Source organism: Peromyscus eremicus, chromosome 1 (assembly GCF_949786415.1).
Source record: "Peromyscus eremicus chromosome 1, PerEre_H2_v1, whole genome shotgun sequence".
Lineage (NCBI taxonomy): Eukaryota > Metazoa > Chordata > Mammalia > Rodentia > Cricetidae > Peromyscus > Peromyscus eremicus.
Genome location: NC_081416.1, coordinates 113420203 through 113443622, shown reverse-complemented (window position 1 = coordinate 113443622; position 23420 = coordinate 113420203). Strand labels below are relative to the sequence as shown.

The 23420-nt window shown below is 38.5% G+C and overlaps 1 protein-coding gene across 1 annotated transcript in view; it reads right to left on the bottom strand.

The window, feature by feature from the left end:
- The window catches only part of LOC131902251 (vomeronasal type-2 receptor 116-like), a 34404-nt gene extending 22295 nt beyond the window's left edge, over positions 1–12109 (bottom strand). Inside the window, exon 1 of the mRNA XM_059253282.1 lies at positions 11904–12109. Within this exon, the coding sequence (XP_059109265.1) occupies positions 11904–12109 (206 nt within the window). The remainder of the gene's footprint in view (positions 1–11903) is intronic.
- Between the last annotated feature and the right edge of the window lie 11311 nt (positions 12110–23420).

Here is a 23420-nt window from a genome sequence, read left to right as displayed (position 1 = left end):
ATGGTGATGTATGGGACAGGGGTTCATCTGGGGGCCACGTTTGTGTCCATGACCCTACTGCAGCCAGGGTCTGTGTTGCTCTCCATGGCTCCAGTTGCCATCAGGGGCCATGCTGATTTCAGTGGGCAGGGCCACCACCTGTAGCCATATTGTTCTTTAGGGGTGGAGGCCATCATGATTTCAGTAGCCTTTGCTGCCATCTGGGGCCGTGGTCACTACACATGGGCTACTGCTGAGGATTATGTCTGGGTGTGTGGCCCTAATATAGCCATGGTTTGTGTTGAAGTCTGTTGTTGTGGAATAGCCTTTTTGTACACTGTGAAAATGTCGCTGAACGGCTGATTGCTAGGCTATTGGTTAGGTTAATTTGGGACTTCCAAGCAGAGAGAAAAGAAGAGGAGGTGAATCCAGGCATGGGAGAGATGCTAGAGGATTCAGAGAGGAAACAAGAGGTGCAATATGGAAAAGAGGTAAAAAGCCACAAGGAAAAACATAGATTAATATAAACTGGTTAATTTAAATTATAAGAGCTAGTTGGACAAACCTAAGCTATAGACAGAGCTTTCCTAATTAATTATAAGTCTGTATCATTTTTTTGAGCTGGTGGCCCAAAGAAAAATCTGTTCACATATGGCATCCAACTTGGGGGCTCAAATATCCAAACACAGGGCCTGAGAAAGCTAAGAAAAGTTCTGGCCAGAAAGCCAGATGTGGCTTTCTATCCTGTAATCTCTCAGGTGGGCAGATGCTTGGCATACAGAGGCTGCACTACCAGCTGCTGCCTGAAGGCTGGTACCAGCTACCAGGGCCATGCACCAGCACCATGAACTAAGCTGAACCATGTGGTGGCTCTGCTGGCAGGTAAAGATATGTCTCAAATGGTCAGTGAATGCTACAAGTGCCCAGTAAAGACATATCCAGACAGAAAAAAAACTCTGAACAGGTTACAGTGTGTTTAAAAATGTGTAGGCTTAATAAAAAAAGAAAATGAGTACAGACAGTAATAGAAAAAATAGTTTATAAATAATAAGATAATGCCTTTAAAGAGAGAATAACAATATAAAAAGGATATTTCATAAAGATGAAAAATACACTGAGCATCTGGATCCTATATGGTGTCTTGTTGACTTTGAGTTTTTTGATTACCATAGCTGCTGAGAGAAATGGAATTGTAAGAGGGACTGCTGAATTATACCAGTCTAGATACTTCAGGAATGCCTTAACTTTAGAATGAAGTCAGAAAACATACTGCTTTGGGAAAGAGGTTATGCTTTTTTCCACAGAAAATATAAGGCGATGGATCCTTCGAGGTTGATAGAGATCAGGTTTGATCAGGAAAGACCCTCTGAATCCTTGCTACAGATATAAAGAAATAAATCTAGAAAGGTAACATGTATTTTACCTGCTCAAACATAAAACAGAAAATCATTTTAACTCACTTGTACATACTGCACATTCCATATATATATATATATATATATATATATATATATATATATATATCACCTTTGATAGTTTGTGTGTTCTCAGAGCAAGGGGACCAGACACCAATGAAAATAGATGGCCCAGATGATTCAGTTTCTCAGAGTGCCTCTGTTGCAGTTTCCTAAGAGTTCTGCATCCATTCAAGGCTGTTGGCTGAAACGGTGAACCCTCACAGACAATTTTAGCCAGGTCTGCAGATAAGCCTTGCACTTTCCCATTGTACAGAGACTGGACAACAGATGTTATGGCTAGCTCTCCCAGGACTCGATTATCCTAATTTTCTGTGTCCACTAAAGATCTCATCACCCCCAGACAACAAGAAACAGTCTAGAGAACATGATGCTCACATTCCCAAGAGGTAGGGTGGGTGGTTTTTGATCATTCAGTGGGATATGGATGTTTGTCATCATTTAGGGGGGGTTGGTTACAAGTTGTTGTTGGTAATGGTCAGGAAAAAAGCTGAACAAAGGAGGCTATATTCAAGGATCTCTTTCTGAAAAGAAAAAAGGAGGATGTGGAAAGGATAGAATAAAAGGGTAGATTATTGAATTTCCTTGAAACTAAAAAGCAACTATTAATCTCAAATATTTTACATTGGTATGGATTTTTGTATATTGACACAAATTTAAGGTTTTCTTTGTTAGAACACATTCTTTATATATTTCTACTCCTATTTATGATATTTTGTATATTGATATAAATTTAAGGTTATTTTTACTATATTGTATATATGTTTCTACTATTATTTAAGGCATTGTACCTATCCAGTTGATTTACCAATACAATGTAAATTTCTAGTTACTGAAAGTTATTATTACAAACTTTTTAGGATAATTAAGAAATGTAGGTTAGTAGTTAGTCATATACAACAGTCAATGTATATGTACTCATGTAAGGTATGCTTCAAGGTCATACAGATATTTATTTTAGATAGACAGGTGGTCTTCAAACACTTCAAAGACTTACATAATATGGCATTTAAGATGTTTAAGAGCCTAAGGCTTTTCATGACAGTGAGACATGTCTACTCTTGGCAGAATGAATCTACTTCACCTGGAGCCATGGTATCATCTGGGTCCAGTCTCCTGCTGAAGGCCATTTCTGGGTCTGTGGTCCTATAGTGGCCAGGGTCTGGATCGATGTATGTGGTTTCTGTTGCTACTGAGAACCATGAGGATGCCCAGGGGCATGTCAGCCACCTGAGTCCAGGTTGCTGTCCAAGGGCCATGATGCAGCCAAGAACATGCAGATCTGCGTGGCCTGTGCTGCTACCCAGAGCCATGGTGATGTCTGGGCCATAGCTGCAGCTGAGGTCCATGTCTGGGTCTAGGACACTACTGCAGCCAGGGTATGTGTTTATGTCCTAGGCTCCAGTTACTAACAAAGGTTGTGCAGAAACCCAAGGTCTGGAGACATGTTGGTGTCTGAGAGCCACACTGCCAATGGGGCCAGTGATGATCTGAGTGACCTGTACTGCCACCTGAGGCAATGGTGACATCCAGACCAGGCTGCTGCTGAGGACCATGTCTGGGTATGTGATCCTACCGTGGCTGGGGTCTGTGCTGAAGTCTGAGTCCCATTTTGGTACCAATGGTAACATAGAAGCCCAGGGTTAGTGCTACAACCTGAGGCTTTGATGGTATCCTGAACAAGACCCATCCTGACCTGAGTGGCCAGTGCTTCAACCCAGAGGCAGAATGTCATCTGCATCCAAGATACTGCTGAGGGCCATGTCTGGGTCCATATTCTAATTACAGCTGGGGTCTGTTTTGATGTCTGTGGCCCATGTCACCTTGGGCCCATAGGAAACATGCAAGATGAAATCAGAGGGCCATGCTGAACTAGCTCTGCCCTACACTGGCACAGGGAAATCTGGCTTTACCTCTCACTGGACACTGCAGCTAGAGAGCTGGCTCTGGAGTACTGGCCCCTGCACTTGGGAGGGCTGGCTTCACCCTTCACCACAGGAAAGGTGACCAGACCCTCAGGGATTGGGCTAGAACCAGTGGCCAGACTGACCAGCTGGCTACCACCCAGGCCCATATCTGGGTCTTGGGATGGCCCACCCAAACATCTACTCCATCTAGGATCTTCTGGAACTCATGAAGGGACTGGCCCTGTGGAACAAAACCTGCAGAATTGCCATGACTTGGGGGTGGCCATGGGTTATCACAGACGCATTTCCATGAGGATCTAGTGTAGATAGTGTACCAGAAACCAGAGGCCTTGAACCAGACCAGTGACTCATTGCAATGAACATTTGTTAGTAAAGCTGATTGGACAAAAGGGTATACTATATGACATACTGAGGTTGCCAATGCTACCATGATGAAAGAAGAGGTGTTGGATAGGCAGGACAGTAGAAGTAGAAGTGAAGAGGGTTTTTTTTTTTGGTTTAGTTTGTATTTGTTGTTTTTGTTTGTTTGTTTTCATGCTTGTTTTGTTTGAATTTTTTAAAAATTTTCTTTTGTGGGGGGACATTGCAGAGGTGAGGGGAGGATATGGGGGACCAAGAGGTGAGCAGAATTGTGGTATATAATATGAAACCCTCAAAGCAGCAATAAAGAAGTTAAATTGAAAAAAGACCTTAACTAAGAATAATAAGAATACAACAGGAAGAATCCAAGCTCAAAGATCCAGAAAATATATTTAACAAAACTTTAGGAGAAAATTTTCCTAACCCAAAGAAGGACACACCTATAAAGTTGCAAGAAGGTTGTAGAACACCAAATACATTGGGCAGGAAAAGAAAGTCCCCCACCACATAATAATCAAAGCACTACACACACAGAACAAAGAAAGAATCAAAAGCTGCAAGGAAAAAAAAAGTAAGTAACATATAAAGGCAAATCTATTAGAATTACACCCCACTTCTCAAGGGAGACTTTAAAAGCTAGAAGGGCTTTGAAAGATATCCTGCAGATTCTAAGATACTACAGATGCCAACCCAGACTACTACTATACCCAGCAAAACTTTCAATCACCATAGCTGGTCATCTGCAAGTACATTATTGTTGTTAGCTTGTTTCTTTTTGTTTTTGTGGGACTCCTTACAGTGGACTGGGGATATTGGACTCTTTTGCCTGCCCTTAGGACCCCTTTCCTTCTATTGGATTGACTTGCTCAGCCCTGATATAAGGGTTTGTTCCCACTCTTATTGTAACTTGTTATGTTGTGTTTGGTAGATATCCATGGGAGGCCTTTTCTTTCTGAAAGGAAATTGAAGAGGAATGAATTGTGGGAGAAAGGACATGAGGAGGAGGAAATGGGAGGAGTTGATGGAGGAAAAACTGTGCTCAGGATACATTGAATGAAATAATACTAAATATAGAGAAGAAAGAAAAAAAGAAATAATGCCAAAAATGTAGTACAGGTCTAAAAAGGATTGATTCTTGATAGTGATAACACAAAAGTCTGAGGAATACATAAGGAAATATTAAAAATCCTTAGTTATCACAGAAATGCAAATCAAAAGTACTTTGAAATTTGATTTATTAGTCAGAATGGCCAACACCAACCAAACAAATGACAACTCATGGTACAAGAATGCAGAGTAATAGTAATGCTCATCCATTGCTGATGGGAGTTCAAACTTTTACAGCACTATAAAAATCAGTGTGGAAGTTCCCCAGGAAACTTGGTATAGATTTACATCAACATCAAGCTGTACTACCTGTCTTGATCAGGGTTTTTATGGCTGTGGTGAAAAACCATGACAAAAAAGCAAGTTGGGAGAAAAGGGGTTGTTTGCCTTACACTTCCATGTCCCTGTAGAAGAGAATCAGAGCAGGAAGTAAAACAGGCAGAAGCTGACAGGCAGGCATGGAGTGGTGGTGCTTACTGGCTTGCTTCTTATGACATACATAGCCTGTTTTCTTATATTCCCTGTTACTACTAGTCCAGGAATGGTTCCATCCACAATGCCTTGGGCTTTCCCCATCAATCACTAATTAAGTAAATGCCCCACAGGTATGCCTTTAGACCAGTCCTATGGCAACATCATCTTAATTGTGGTTCCTTACTCTCAGATTGCATTAGATTGTGTCAAGTTGACATAAAACTATCCAGCACACTACTCTTGGACATATACCCTGGTAGCTTTACATCCTATTATGGAGACACTTTCTCAACCATGTTCATTGTATGGAAATATAAAACAGCATAACCAACCTAAAATACATACATGTATGAAGGCAATCTAAATGAAATTGCCAAATAATGAGGAGACCAACACTGCCAGACATCTTTTATCACCCAATGATACTTAACTGGTGCCAGGTTAAATCCTATGAAACAGCTAACCAGAGGGACACCATGGGAACCCTAAACAAGCCAGGCTATTGCCAAGCCTTCTCTTTATAAACTGATAGTAAAGCCCTATGGCTGAAGATGACATCTACTCAGCTCACTGAAGATGACGTCAAGCTATTGCTTACCTAAAGACTTCATATCGACTGACTACTGTTCATGATACTTGAAGATACTCTATATACTACCAAAAGAGAAAGGTAAACAATAAGCCAACTACAAACCCTTAGATCTATATTGGTGACCTGCCTGAAAGATGTGCTAGTTTAACAGTGGCACAAAGATCACGGGAGTAATCAGATAATATATGATTTGGTTTAAGGCTCATTTCAAAAGATTTGATGTTGCCACATAGCAATAAAAATACAGAACAAAAAAGAATACTAAAAGTTGCAAAAGAAAAAGAACAAGTAACATATAAATGCCAACAAACTAAAATTACACATGACTTTAGGGTCAATGGAGACCCTAAAATCTAGAAGGGGTTGTACATACATGGTGCAGACTCTAAGAGACCACTGATTGATGGAGTCTGCAAAGATATGCAGTACGTGAGATCTAATATTCATAAAGCCAACCCACCAGAAAACAACTATCTTTTGTAGGAAACTCATGAGCAAAGGTTATGAGAAGTATTACCTATGAATAGCTGACTGCTTCTGTCTGTAATCCTCTTGTGTGATACCATGGTTCCCCTCTAAAACAGGCATGGTACTTGTCCCACAACCTTGGCAGTGTGTTCTTCAGTGTCTTGGCACAATTATTCCTGTGTATTGATAGAAGGATGAATTCTCCCTACACTGCATATTTCTGTTGAATAAAAAAAGCCCTCATAGTTCAGCTTTTGTTCCACAATACAGTGAGAAACTTAGAAGCCTATTCTCTGTCATTAGCTCACTGACAGGACAAAGTGGTCAGATGAAGTGTCTCTGTGGAGAGATCACCAGTTGGACTTTCACAGATTATACTCAAGGATGGAATTATAGACTGTTTGATTTTGCTGAATCAATGTCTTTTGGGGCACATAAGTGACCTAAATTGCCCTGGGCTTCCCCCACCTGGACCAGTTGACAATGCACAGACTGACATGTGGCAATATTCCCTGAGCAATTAACATTTTGAATATACTTTTTACCTCAGTTTATGGTGCAAGATTTTAGGCTCAGTTTACTAATTGTTTATGTTTAAGTCCTGGATTTTATGTGGATAGCAGACAATTAATGAGTTAATTTAAACTAGTCTAGAGGGAATCAGCTTTAAGCCTAGTTACTGTGGGAGAAGTTCCACAGACTGGCAGAATTTCAGGGAGATGGCCTGGCCTCTCAGCCTTGAACATAAAACTACAAGGTTCCCTCCTTGTGTTCTGAGGCTACATATAGGACAGAAAATGTACTTTTGGATCTGAGATGGTTTTCTATGCCAGCCAGCCTTTGGAGAAAGTGCTGATGTGAATCAGTACAGTTGGCTTCCCCCTTTCTTTACACGGGTTGCCATGGTTACTCAGAGAAAGTTTGCCCTTGCATATTCGCTAATTAGAAACTGCTTCCAGTGGTGACTGTGCCCTGGGCCAGGAGAAATTGGCGCCTTTTGCATTTTGCTGATCATAAAATGTTATCCTATAGTATTAGTTACACTTAAGAAATGTAGAATAGTACATGATTTTTTTACTTCTTCCTTAGAATTCTCAATAGTTCAGGTTTTACCCTTTGTAACCCCTGTAAACTCTCCCTTTAAGAGATAATGTTACAAGCCAAACTTTTACTACTGCAGCTGTAGCTGGCCACTAATCAAAGCTGACAAGTTTATGCTATTTGTGTCTCTTAATCTTTTTACAAAGAAATGCTTTGTGACCCTGAGAAATAGTCTTGTAATCTTTTTTATTGCCAAAGTTTGCTGTAGTATATGTATATAAGCTATGGAAAGTTGAAGCTGGGGAAAAGTAGAATAAAAGAGTGTGATCCAAATAGTTTGTGTGTGAATTTATTATAGATAAGAAAATTTCCTAGGTCCTGCTCCTGCAAAACATTCTCCAAGTAACCCTGGGGACAGAACTGAGAGCTGGTATTGCAGTTTGCAAAAACTGATCCCAGCCCAGATTATAATATCCAGAAAAATATTCAAACACCATCGATGGAGAAAAGAAAATGTTCCATGATAGAGTCAAATTTAAACAATATCTGTCTTCAAATCCAGAAATACATAAGGTCATAGAAGGAAAAGTCCATCCCAAGATGCTTAACTCCACACAAAATCACAGGAAATAAATAATCCCATACCAGCAAAACCAAAAGAAGGGAAATACACACCCACCACCACCACCACCACCATCACCAATGAAATAACAAGAATTAACAATCATTGGTCATTGATATCTCTCAGTGACAATGGTCTCAATTCCCCACAAAAAACTACACATACACACACACACACACACACACACACACACACACACACACACACACAGAGAGAGAGAGAGAGAGAGAGAGAGAGAGAGAGAGAGAGAGAGAGAGAGAGAGAGAGAGATTAACAGAATGGATGTGAAAACAGGATTTATCCTTTTATCCTTCACCTGAATACAAAAAACACACCTCAACATCAAGGATACATATTTCCTCAGGGTAAAATGTTGGAAAAAGATATTCTCAATGAATTAACCTGAGAAGCAATCAGATGTAGCCATTTTTATCTCTACCAAAATAGACTTCAAAGGAAAAATTAATCAAAAGTGATGGAGAAGACACTACATATTCATCAAAGGAAAAAGCCACCAAGGTGACGTTTTCATTGTTAACGTCTATGTTCTAAACACAAGAACATTTGTAAAAGAAACACCACTACATCGTAAAGTAAATCACATGTTGATCCTTACAAAACAATAGTGAGAGACTTTAATATCCCACTCTCATCAATGAACAAGTCATCCAGACAAAATCTAAACAGAAAAATGCTGAAACTAACTGTCGTTATAAACCGAATAGACCTAATAGATACTTAGCAGTTCATTTTACTTAAACACAAAAGAACGTACCTTCTTCTCCACACTTCAGGGACTTTCTCCAAAATCACATACTCAAACATAATAAAAGTCTTAATAGATACAAGAAAATTGAAATAACTCCCTCTATCCTATCAAACCACCATGGATTAGAGCTGATATCAACAACAACAGAAACAACAGAAAGCTTAAAATCTTATGGAACCTGAACAATTGTATATCAAAGGGAAACATGGTAGAGACAAAAATAAAGAACAAAATTAAAGACTTGTGAAAATTTAATAAAAATGAATATACAACATACCCAACTTATGGTATACAATGAATGTGGAAGTAGGAGGTTTAATAAGCACTTAAGCACTCAAAGCATAAGTGCCTAAATAAGAAAATTAGAGAGATCTCATGCTGGCAACTTAATAACACACTGGAACTCTAGGAAAGCATGAGAAATCACACCCAAGAGGAGTGGATGGCAAGATAAACTGAGGGCTGAAATTAATAAAATAGAAACAAGAGAACACTATAAGATTCAGTTTAACAGAGTTGATTCTTTGAGAAAATCAACAAGAGAGGCAAACTCTTATCAAAACTAACTAAAAGGCAAAGAGAATATTCAAATTAACAAAATCAGAAACATAAAGTGGGACATAAGAAGAGACAGTGAAGAAGCACAGAAAATCATAATGACATACTATAAAAACTTGTACTCCACAATATTATAAATCTAAAAGATATGGATAATTTCCTAACCACAGTTTAATCAATATCAGATAAAAATTAAATGGACCTATAACCCTGCAGGAAACACAAACTGTCATTAAATTCTTCTAAAACAAAACAAAACAAATCAAAAAATCCCACTAAAATAGAATACAAAACAATACAAAAAAAACCATACAGGGTTATATGGTTTAAAGCAGAATTCTACTAGGTATTTAAAGAAAAGTTAATGATTAAACTCCTAAACTTATCCACAAATAGAAACAGAGCGATCATTGCCCAAATCCTTTTATAAGGCCACAGTTGCCCTTATAACCCATACCACCTAAGGACTCAACAAAGAAAGAGAATTACAGACCAATTCCCCTTATAAACATGATACAAAGATATTCAATAAATGCTTGCAAACTGAATCCGAGAACATATCAAGAAGCCCAACCACCATGATCAAATAGGCTTCATCCCAGAGATGCAGAGATGGTTCAAAATAGGAAAATCAGTAAATATAATCCACCATATAACTAAACTGAAAGGAAAGAAATAACACATACCAATCTTATTAGATGCCAAAATTGCCTTCAAAATACAGCACCCCTTCATGATAAAAATTCTGGAGAGATTAGGGATACATGGGACATACTGACATAATAATTATAAACATAATAAACGGAATTTAGAGTAAGACTGTAGTCAACATCAAATTAAATAGAGAGAATCTTAAAGCATTTCCACTGAAACATGACAAGTTTGTCCATTCTCTCCATATCCATTCAATATAATTCTTCAAGTTTTAGCTACAACAATGAGACAACTGACATAGATCAATGGGATACAAATTGGAAAGTAAGAAGTTAAAATATCCTTATTTGCAAATAATATGATAAAATACATAAAAGACACTCAAAATTCCACCAGGGAACTCCTACAACTGATAAACATTTTCAGCAAAGCAGGTTGATACAAGATTAGTTAAAAAAAAAAAACAACTCAATAGCAATCTTATATGCAAATAACTAATGGGGTAAGAAAGAAAACAAGGAAACAACATCTTTCACAGAGGTGTCAAATATTGTAAAATATCTTAGAGTAGCTCTAATGAAGCAAGTAAAAGACTTGTGTGATAAAAACTTCAAGTATTTCAAGAAAGATATTGAGGAAGATATCAGAAGATGGGAAGATCTCCCATGCTCATGGATTGATAGGATTAACAGAGCAAAAATTGTATACAACAATTGACTTGCCTCATTGTATCTTGTTTTGTTTTGTTTGGCTCATCTTTCTTGGAGGTCTTATCTTTTCTGAAGAGGAAACAAAAGAGGATCTAGGAAGATGGTTGGAGGAGAGGTTCCCTCAGGAGCTGAGAGTGGGAAACTGTGGTTGGGATGTATTATATGAGAAAATAATCTATTTTTAGTAAAATGAAAGAGATGAAAATGTGGAATAAATTTAACACATCAAATATATGCAGCAGAAAGAGATATGGCCATTTATAGTCAGGAAATGACCTTCCATCAGGGGAAACTTGACAGAATTTGTAACTTTAGTGCTCCTCTCTCAAATGTTTGCAGGTAACACAGGAACACCTTTTATTCTAGTACGTGAAAAGGGAAATAGGAAATTATTGCTTGCAGGGGCATCTCCTCTTCTAACAAATGCACACATTATGTACTAGGATAAGCAGATGCTTTATAAGTTTCCAATTTAGAACTTGAAAAATGTCCTGACATTGTTAAAACAACAAAAATGTATCTATTCCTATGAAACAGAATGTAAAGGAAAGGAAAGCATAAAATTTTTTAGTGAACAGAAATAGCATTCTCAACCCTGATTTCAACTGCAGGAGTCATAGAATACAACAATTATGAAATTATGACAGAGTTTTTAAACAAAATCTGTGTATCTTTTCAACAGATGTAACTTAAAGTCAGGGCAGATACACTACATTCCAACTGCAGGAACTGGGTATCCATGCTGATGGATGAAGCACTAGCAGGCCAATAAACACCATCTTACTGTAGTCTCTGTGAAGTAAACACAAAGATAAGTTTGGTACTATGTTTCTGAGAGACATCACATGATTTGATGAGATGGGAATTGTCATACTAAGGGATTCTTCCTAGGAGCAAGGTAGACAGTATGGGCCATTTATTCAGCTTCTGCCTGGAAATGTTGACTCAAGAGTGATAAAAAAAAAACAAGCTACAAACTATCCCTTTAATCATTAGCTATAGGGAGATAACCAGCAGTAAAACATGAAATAAATTTGGATTATATCCCAGAGGAGGGAGAGCAAAACAGATTGAGAACACACAGAGTCATGTTCTATTTCTCAGTACCCCTAGAATACATCATCTTCCATGATCTACTAAAATTAATGAATGAAAGATGTACTTACTTCTTGTCTAGATTCCCAGTGAAATGATCATTCTTCACATATCCATGCTTTGTGTAAATAGAAAATAAACAATCAAGCTCTTCATCTCCTTCCTGGTTTCTCTTGTCTTTTACTCTCCAAAAGCACTTGGGGTCAGTCAAACTGCAAAAAATGAGGGAAAGCTTCAGGACCAAAAAGACAAAGATCAAAGAGAGCATCTTTGTCATGTCTCCAAGAGAGGAGTCTGAATAAAGTGCAGCATGAAGAGTCAGACAGAAACCCATGTATCAATTATGCATGAACACATCTAGGTGTCTCTTTTTATTACTGTAGTTACTAGTAAAGAATGCATGTACTTCTCTCAGTCATGTTTTTCAGCCCACTGTTCACCTCTGGAGGATTCTTAAGCACTCTGTGTCCTGAGGCCCTGCATCTGAGTTTCTTAGTCCAGGTGACAAATAAGGGGTAATAATTTTGTTTATGATTATCTTTCTCTCCATATCCCTTATGGTTCCATCTGTTTCAATGGACATGAAGGCCCCAAACCTGATTCCTCTTGTGCAAATTTGTTAAAAAGCTTAGTTCATCAAACTGATTCTCTGATTACCATTTGAATTGTTGACTTGTATTGTACCAGATTATTACAAATGAGTTTTGAGATGGAAGTGTAAGAAATAGTTAATCCTAGATAGAGCTTATTACAGACATATAGGCACTATGAACAATAATGTTCATGACTGGAAATAGTATGAATACATATTTGCTGTCAATATCGATAGAACATGCACTGTATGATTCACATGTTTGAGTACCTGCTAGTGCACACAATCCCATGGAGCAGCCTGTGTTAGAAGTTCAATCATCATTCTGAATCCAGAACTTTTCATCACTACCTGAATATCAAGGTAGAAAGAAAACCACATATTAGAGTTCTATCACATGACCAAGACCTCAGTTCCCATAGATGTGTATTTTGTGATCAGCTATTTCTACATCTACAGCTTTGATTTCTTCCATTTTAATGCTTTCATTTGAATAGTATACCAGCTGATAGTTAACTATAATTTATGGATAACCTCTGCTAATTCTAATTTCCTAGTATGAAATTGTATGCTATTGTAGCATTACATAATATATATATAGCCATGAAGGTAGTGCATTGGTAGGTCTTAAATGAACTTATTTCTTACATTAATATCAGTCATTTGAGAAAGTTCCACTAATGCAAATCAATTGTGTTTGCTTGTAGATGATGTACCCCAAAACACTGAGTCTTGTGCTGCATAGGTTTTAATACATTAATGATAAACTCAGTCACCAATAATGTGGATATGTAGCACTAAAGAAAGGAAATTAAAAGCACTTTCCTTTGTTATATGTTACCCCCCAATCAACCTATATTACTCTACTTCTTTTCCTGAGTCTTCTGTCATTTCTGTCTGTCTGTTATGTGAATCTGAATCTGTGCTTGATTGAATGCTGTTTTGTAAATCAGTCTGTCTGTCTGTCTCACAGTGCCTGTGTTTCTATACCTCCAATAATAGGCTTTGCTTTGTCTTTTCAGAACAGCTCAGAAAGTGTAACATCAGGGAAGAAATGCAAGATTCTTTACAGAATTTGTAGTTTTTTTTTTAAACAAGGAATTAAATCATTGACTACAACTGATCCCAAATGATCTCAGCAACAAACAAACCAATATGATTTAATATCTGTATGTGTCTTCAACACTTGTGGATATTAATTTTATAAAGTTACTTTTGACCTATTTTCTGATTCCTGAATTTCTAACCATAAAATGTATTACTTTTGGGCCAGGGTACTGGAAGAGTACATAGCTTAAAATTAAAGTTATTCATAAGCTTAGAATGCAAAAGCTGATTACATGGGAATTCCAAGGCATGTAAGGTGTGATGTCCCATTGTCTTTAAAAGGCAGGTTAAAGAAGTGAGCTGAATACACAGGACATCAGTCTTTTTTCTCTCTTTTTTTCTTATTTACTTATTTACATATTTATTTACTTATTTATTCTATGTGTCTTTAACGTCATGTATCTTGATTCTATTCATTTTCCATTCCTTTGCATCTGTCCTTCCCCCTTGCACAACCCGCAAATAAAACAAAATTTAAGAGAAAAAAAAGGAAAAAAAAATCTTAAAAATATCTCATCATGAAAGCTGCAGTATGACACAGTGGGTCAGGCTGTGAATCCCTTTGTCCAAATATCTTTACTAGCAAGTGTTCATTGCAAAGAGTCATTGGTCTGATCCAAGGCTCTTGGTTTCTACTACTCTATCAATGCTTTGCCCTCATTAGGGTTCCTTCTGGATAGCCTGTTGTGATGGGTGATGTCTTTCTGTATATTGTGAATATGTGTTGCTCTGATTTTTGATACATAAAGCCGTTTGGCCTATGGCAAGGCAGCTTAGGGGTAGGCAGGAAATCCAAAGAGAGAGAGGAAGAATGTGTTGAGAGACAACAGCCACCACACAAGGAACAATATACCGGCAGACTGGTAAGCCAAGGCCATGTGGCAACTTATGCATTAATAAAAATGGGTTAATTTAAGATATAAGAGCTAGCTAGCAAGAAGCTTTAGCCATAAGTCATCTAGTTCATAACTGATATAAGCTTCTGAGTGATTATTTTATTAGCGTGCTATGAGACTGTGGGTAAGAAATTTGTCCCAACTGTGGATGCCTGGTGGGAACCGAGAATCTTCTGGCTACATTTGGCGCTCACTGTTGGGCATTGATCCACATAAACCTGAGGAAGCTTAAAAAACAGATTCTAAAACAGAGCTAAAAACAGTTTCCTAAATGTGTAGCTCAGGCCAGCTGTGAGCTACACTATGGTGGGTTCACAGCATGTGGGCTTGGGCTAAGCACCAAGGTAGATTTTCACCACGGTACACAGAAGTGTCTCCAAGCTGCACAGTATGCTGCATGGTGGATTTAGATTTTGCAAGTACAAAAAAAAGAGGTTTCTGGGCTAAAAACTGCTTAATGGACGCATAGACCTACTGCTTCTGAGAGCTGATGGTACACATGGCCCAGAGCTGGAGGTGAATTACCTCCACCATGTGGAAAAGCTGAAATGGGCAGAGTCAGCAGGTAAGGCTGCTGCTTTTCATCCTGGCCATGCAGTTTCGAAGTTTAAATTCTCTCCTGTCCAGAAAAGGATTATAGATTCAGAATAAGACAGATTCCGATGGCATAAAGCCTAAACAGTTTACAGTGTGTGTAAAAATGTACATAGGCTTGAAAGAGAGAGTAAAATGAATATAGACAGTTATATAAGGAATCAGTTTTAAAAAATAAAGCCTTTAAAAAGAAAATAAAAATAATATAAAAAATAATCCACATAAAGATGGAAATCACACACAGAGTCTGGATTATATAGTCTTTGGGATTTTTAACTGCAGAAAGACATTTGATTGTTAAGGCTGCTTAGTTACACCAATATGTATATTTTAAAGGTATCTTGACTTCAAAACATGGATCTAAAGATACGTTGCTTGGGAAAGAAGGCTCTGTTTTTGTTTCCACAGGAAGCAAGAAGCTATGGATTTGTTCCAGGTTAAGATGGATCAGATTTGATCAAGCCAGACCTCCTGAACCTTAACAGATGGTACCTATCAACAAAGGTTATAGCCGGTCTGCCCAGGACTTGACTATTATCTCGTATTTTCTCAAGATCCCCATAAGATTACCAGTGCCCCCTCTCAGCAGGAAGTACTATGAGAAGCTTTGCCCAAATTCCCAAAATATTGTTTATTAATATTTATTTTTTTTCTGTTTTTGTACCATTTCCTTTATTTTTTCCACAGTGATTGAGAGCATTAGGAAACTAAAGTTGCCAGGTGGTGGTGGCGCATGCCTTTAATCCCAGCACTTGGGAGGCAGAGGCAGGCGGATCTCTGTGAGTTCGAGGCCAGCCTGGGCTACAGAGCGAGATCCAGGAAAGGCGCAAAACTGCACAGAGAAACCCTGTCTTGAAAAACCAAAAAAAAAAAAAAAAGAAATAAAGAAACTAAAGTTATCTTCAGAATGTACCTGAAGAAACAGGGGGGGGGGCGGGAGGGGAGAGAACAAGGGAATCCGTGGCTGATATGTAAAATTAAATTATAAAATTAAAAAAAGAAAAAAATTAATGTTTATTTTTATTTAAATAGGTTAGTTATAAATAAAATCTCTTTCTAAAAGAAGAAAGGGGGCTATGATATAGAAATATAGGATAAACGTTTTACATTGCTATAGATTTTAATTTATTACAAAATTTAAAGTTAATTTTATTATATTGTATATATTTCTACATTAATTAAAAAAATTTACAAATCAAAACAACTCTGAGATACCATCTTACACCTGTCAGAATGGCTATGATCAAAAACTGAAGACACCTTATGTTGGAGAGGATGTGGAGCAAGGGAACACTCCTCTTTAAACTTGTACAACCACTTTGGAAATCAGTATGGCATTTTCTAAGAAAACTGGGAATCAATCTACCCGAATACCCAGCTCTAACACTCTTGGGCATATACCCATGGAATCCTCAATCTTACCCAAAGGACACATGCTCAACTATGTTAATAGTAGCATTAATCATAATAGCTAGAACATGGAAAAAACCTAGATGCCCCTAAACTGAAGAATGGATAAAGAAGATGTGGCACATATACACAATGGAGTACTACATAGCAGTAAAGAACAATGATATCATGACATTTGCAGGCAAATGGATGGAACTAGAAAATATCATCCTGAGTGAGGTAACCCAGACTCAGAGGGACAAACATGGCATGTAATCACTCATAAATGGATACCAGATGTAAAGCAAAGTATAACCAGACTACAATCCACAGCTTCAGAGAAGCTAGCTAACAAGGAGGATTCTAAGAGTGACACAGAGAGCCCAGTGAAGGACAAATAGATGAGATATACAAAAGCAAACTGGGGGAAAGGAGGGGTAATGGAGGGCAAGGAATGGGAGATGAGAACATAAGGAAATGGGAGTTTCTAGCTGGCCCAGGGCCAGATTGGGAGAGCAGAAAAAAAAGTGATACCATGATAAATGAAGAAGAAACAGGGTGCTAGGGAAGTTCTCAGGAATCCACAAGGATGACCCCACCTTAGACTACTAGTAATATTGGAGATGGTGGCTGAACTGGTCTATTTCAGTAACTGGATTAATGAATACCCTAACTGTTATCATAGAGCCTTCATTCAGTTACTGATGGAAGCAGATACAGAGATCCATGGCTGGGCACCAGGCTGAGCTCCAGCAGTCCAATCAATGAGAGAGAGGATGGATTCTATAAGCAAGGGACATTGAGATCATGATGGGAAAACATACAGAGATGACCAGCCACACTAGTGGAAACCCATGCATTGTGGACCGCTAGCTGTGGAGCCCCCATGAGACTGGATGAGGCCCTCTAGATAGGCATGACAGTTGTTTAGATTGAACTGTTTGGGAGGCCCCAAGGCAGGGGCATCAGGATCCATCCCTGGTGCACGAGCAGGCTTTTTGGAGCCCAGTGCCCAAGATGTGACACCTTGTGCAGGCTTGGTGCAAAAGGGAGGGGCTTAGACCTGCCTCAACTGTTTGCACCAGGCTCTGCTAACTCCCTATTGGAGACCTTGTCTTGCAAGAGGTGTGAATGGGGTGTAGGTTGGGGGGAAAGCTGGGGGGCGGAAAGAGGGAGGAGGGAGGATCTGTGGTTTGTGTAAAATGAATAGAAAATTTCTTAATAATAATAATAATAATAATAATAATAATAATAATAGCTTAAATCACATAAAACCACACACTCTAATAGTGAGAGACTTCAACAACCCACTTACACCAATAGACAGGTCTCCCAGACAGAAACTTAACAGAGAAATAAGGGAACTAATAGATGTTATGACTCAAATGGACTTAACAGACATATATACAACATTCACCCAAACACAAAGAATATACCTTCTCGGCACCTCAGGGAACCTTCTCTAAAACTGAACACATGCTTAGCCACCGCGCAAATCTCAAAAGATGCAAAAAATTGGAATAATGCCCAGTATCTTATCAAATCACCATGGCTTAAAGTTTTCATTCAACAACAACACAAATAGCAGAAAGCCTACAAACTCATGGAAACTGAATAACACTCAACTGAATCACCACTGGGTCAAGGAAGAAATAAAGAAATTAAAGACTTTCTAGAATTCAATGAAAATGAATGCACAACATACTCAAACTTATGGGTAAAAGCAGCAGTGAGAGGAAAGTTCATAGCACTCAATGTCTACATGAAGAAATTGGGGAAATCTCACACTAGCAACTTAACAGCACACCTGAAGGCCCTAGAACGAAAAGAATCATCCTCACCCTGGAGGTGTAGATGACAGGAAATAATCAAAGTGAGGGCTGAAATAAACAAAATAGAAACAAAGAGCTCAATACAATGAATCAATGAAACAAAGAATTGCTTCTTTGAGAGTCAACAAGGTAGACAAACCCATATGCAAACTAATCAAAAAGCAGAGAGAGTATATCTAAATTAAGAAAATCAGAAATGAAAAGGGGGTCATAACAACAGACACTGGAGAAATCCAGAGACTCATTAAGTCGTATGATCAATGATAAAGTTCTGTATGCTGTGAATATGTGTTGCTCTGATTGGTTGAGAAATAAATCTGTTTGGCCAATGGTGAGGCAGAGTAAGGTTAGGCAGGACATTCTAACTAAAAAGAGATAAAGGCATAGAGCAGATGAGACACTGCTAGCCACCGCCAGGAGAAGCAAATGTAAAGATACTGCAAGTCATAAGCCATGTGGCAGAGTATAGATTTACAGAAATGGGTTAATTTAAGAGATAAGAGCAAGCTAGTAAGAAGCCTGCCATGACCATAGTTTAAAAATAATGTAAGTTCTGTGTATTTACTTGTGTCTGAGCAGCTGCAGGACCACAGGGCAATGGGAGCTGGGCGGGACCATAAAAACTTCAGCTATATTCATACTTCAAAAACCTATACTACAAAAAATTGGAAAATCTAAAAGAAATGGACAATTTTCTGGATAGGTAACACATATTAAATTAAATCAAGATCAGATAAATAACTTAAATAGAACTATAACCCCTAAGAAAATAGAAACAGTTATCAATAATCTCCCAAACAAAAAAGCTCAGGGCCAGATTGTTTCAGCACAGAATTCTACCAGAATTTCAAAGAAGAGCTAAGACCAATACTCCTCAAATTGTTTCACACACTAGAAACATAGGGAATATTGCCAGACACTTTTTGAGGCTACAGTTACCCTGATACCTATACCACACAAAGACACAACAAAGAAAGAGAATTACAGACCAATCTCCCTAATGAACACTGATGCAAAAATACTCAATAAAATACTGGAAAACTGAATCCAAAACCACATAAAATTCATCCACCAAATAGGCTTTGTTTCAGAAATGCATGTGTGGTTTAATGTACAAAAATCTGTCAATGTAATACACCAAATAAAGAAATGAAAAGAAAAACCATATAATCATCTCATTAGATGCTGATAAAGCCTTTGACAAAATCCAACACCCCTTCATGATAAAAGTCTTGGAGAAATCAGGGATACAAGGAACATACCAAACATAATAAAAAACAATATATAGCAAGCTGGCAGCCAACGTCAAGTTAAATGGATAGACATTCAAAGTGATTCCACAAAAATGAGGAACAAGACAAGGCTGTCCACTCTCAATATCTATTCAATATAGTACTCAAAGTTCTAGCTGGAGCAATAAGACAGCAAAAGGAGATCAAGGGCTATAAATTGGAAAGGAAGAAGTCAAACTTTTCGTATTTGCAGATGATATAATAGTCTACATAAGTGACCCTAAAAATTCTCCCAGAGAACTCCTACAGCTTATAAACACCTTAGATAATAATGTGGCAGGATACAAAATTAACTAAAAAAATCAGTAGCTCTCCTATATACAAATGATAAATGGGCTGAGAAAGAAATCAGAAAAATGACATCTTTTTTTTGTTTTGTCTTTTTGTTTTTTTGTTTTTTTGAGACAGGGTTTCTCTGTGTAGCTTTGTGCCTTTCCTGGAACTCACTCTGTAGACCAGGCTGGCCTTGAACTCACTGAGATCCACCTGGCTCTGTCTCCCCAGTGCTCAGATTAAAGGCATGCGCCACTACCGTCCCTACAACATCCTTTATAATAGCACAAATAACATAAAATATCATGAAGTAACTCTAAGCAAGCAAGTAAAAGACTTGTATGACCAGAACTTTAAATCTTTGAAGAAAAATTGAAGATATCAGAAAATGGAAAGATCTCCCCATGTTCTTGAATAGGTAGGATTACCATAGTAAAAAATGGAAATCTTATGAAAATCAGTCTACAGATTGAATGCAATCCCCATCAAAATCCTAACACAATTTTTCACAGATCTGGAAAGAACAATACTCAACTTCATATGGAAAAACAAAATACCCAGGATAGCTGAAACAGTCCTGTGTAATAAAGCCACCTCTGCAGGCATCACAATCCCTGACTTCAAGCTCTACTATAGAGCTATAGTAACAAAAATAGCTTGGTATTGATGGTAAAACAGACTCATGCATCAATGAAATAAAATCAAAGACCCCAAGTTTTGACAAAAAAGCCAAAATTTTACAATGGAAAAAAAAAAAGCAACTTCAACAAATTGTACTGGCATGACTGGATGTCAACCTGTAGAAGAATGCAAATAGATTTGTATCTATCATTATGAACAAAACTCAAATCCAATTGGGTCAAATACCTTAACATAAATCCAATTACACTGAACCTGATGGAAGAGTAAGTGGGAAAGGACACTACTTTCTAAATATTAGACCAGTAGTACAGTCACTGAGATCAACAATTAATAAATAGGACCTTCTGAAACTGAAAATCTTCTGTAAGGCAAAGGACATGTTCAATAAGACAAAATAGCGTTCTATAGAATGGAAAAAATGTCTTCATCAATCCCACATCTGACAGAGGGCTGATCTCCAAAATATATAAAGAATTCAAGAAACTAGACACCAAAACACCAAATTATCCAGTTAAAAATGGGCTACACTTTGCTTCTTCCTGTTCTTATGTGGTCTTCATTTATCATGGTCTCTTATTTCCTGTTCTTCTCGAGAGGTCCACAGAAATCCACAAAGATACCTCCACAATAGACTACTGGCAACGGTTGAGAGAAAGCCCGAACTGACCTACTCTGGTGATAGGATAGCCAAACACCCTAATTGTCGTGCTAGAAATCTCATCCAATGACTGAGGGAACCGGATGCAGAGATCTATGGCCAGGCCCCAGGTGGAGCTCCAGGAGTCCAATTGGCGAGAAAGAGGAGGGTTTGTATGAGCGAGAATTGTTGAGACCAAGATTGGAAAAAGCATAGGGACAAATAGCCAAACGAATGGAAACACATAAACTATGAACTAATAGCTGAGGAGCCCCCAACTGGATCAGGCCCTCTGGATAAGTGAGACAGTTGATTAGCTTGAACTGTTTGGGAGGCATCTAGGCAGTGGGACCAGGACCTGTCCTCAGTGCATGAGCTGGCTCTTTGGAACCTGGGGCTTATGCAGGGACACTTGGCTCAGCCTGGGAGCAGGGGACTGGACCTGCCTGGACTGAATCTACCAGGTTGAACTCAATCCCCAGGGGAGTCTTTGCCCTGGAGGAGATGGGAATGGGGGGTGGGCTGGGGAGAAGGCGCCGGGGGGGGGAGGGGAGGAGAAGGGAATCTGTGGCTGATATGCAAAATAAATTAAATTATAAAATAAAAAATTATAAAAAATGGGCTACATATCTAAACAGAGAATTCTCAACAGAAGAATTTCAAATGGCCAAAAGACATTTAATGAATTGCTTAACATCCTTAGCCTTCTGGGAAATGCAAATCAAAACAATTCTGAGACACCATCTTACACCTGTCAGAATGGCTCAAATCAAAATCACTGATGACAGCTTATGTTGGAGAGGATGTAAAGCATGGGGAACACTCACTCCTCCACTTTTGGTGGGAGTGAAAACTTCTACAGCCACTTTGGAAATCAGTATGGCAGTTTCTCAGAAAACTGAGAATCAATGACCCAATGATACCACTCTTGGATATATACCCAAGGGTTGCTCAATCATATCACAAGGACACTTGCTCAACTATGTTTACATCAGCATCATTCCTAATAACCATAACCTGGATCAACCTAAATGCCCCTCAACCAAAGAATGAATAAAGTAAATGCAATACATTTATATAATGGAATATTACTGTGGTAAAAAAATATCAGGAAATTTGAAGGCAAATGAATAAAACTAGAAAAAAATCATTCTGAGTGAGGTAACTGATACCCACAAAGATAAACATACTCACTCATAAGTGGATAGTAGATGTAAAGCAAAGGATAACCAGGCTACAACTGACAGCCTTAGGGAATCTAGGTTACAAGGAGGACCCTAAGAGGGAAGCCTGGATCACACTGGGTAGGCTTCCTGGGTAAACTGGGGGTGGGGTGGTATAAAGGAGTGTGTGGTATATGGCAACATGAGGGATGAGGATGGTCAAGTTGGGGAGGCAACGTAAGAAATATCTTAATAGAGGCGGCCATTACGGGGTTAGGGAGAAACCTGGTGCCAGGGAAACTCCCACGATTCCACAAGGATGACCCCAGCTATGACTCCTACCAAGCGTGGAGAGGGTGCCTGAACTAGCCTTCTCCTATAATCAGATTGGTGACTATCCCAATTGTCATCACAGAACCTTTATCTAGTAACTGATGGAAGCAGTTTCAGAAGTCCACAACCAAACACTGGGCTGAATTTCAGGAGTCCAGTTGGAGAGGGAGGAGGGAATTTTTAAGAAAGTTGGGGTCAAGATCATGATGGGAAAACCCATAGAGACATATTACCTGAGTTGTGGGAGCTCACAGACTCTAGACAGATAACTAGGAAGCCTTCATGGGACCCACCTAGGCCCTCTGTATGTGGGTGACATTTGTGTAGCCTGGTATGTTTTTGGGGCCCCTAGCAGTGGGACTAGGCTCTGTCCCTGGCACCTGAGCTGGCTTTTTGGAACCTATTCCATATGGTGGGATGCCTTGCTCAGCCTTGATGCAGAGGGGAGAAGCTCTGTCCTGCCACAACTTTTTATGCCATGCTTTGTTGACTATTAGGGGAAGCCTTGTCATGTCTAAGGAGTGGATAGGAGTGTAGAAAACATGTGGGGGAGGGAACTGGAGAAGAGCAGATAGTGGAAACTGGTTGGTATGAAAAATAAACAAAAAGCTTAATAAGAAAAAATAAAAAACAGAAAAATGAACAGTAGCACCTAGCTTTATGACTTAATCAGTACTATTTTTGCCTCTTCTTTGTCTCTAATCCAAGCTCCTATTAATATTCAAGTAGACTATTCCCTGTGATACCTATGGAACACTTCAAGACAAACCCCTTTCTTGTCCATGAAAATGTTAAAAATAAGCTTACAGAATGATTGAGGACTAGAGGGTTTTAAATG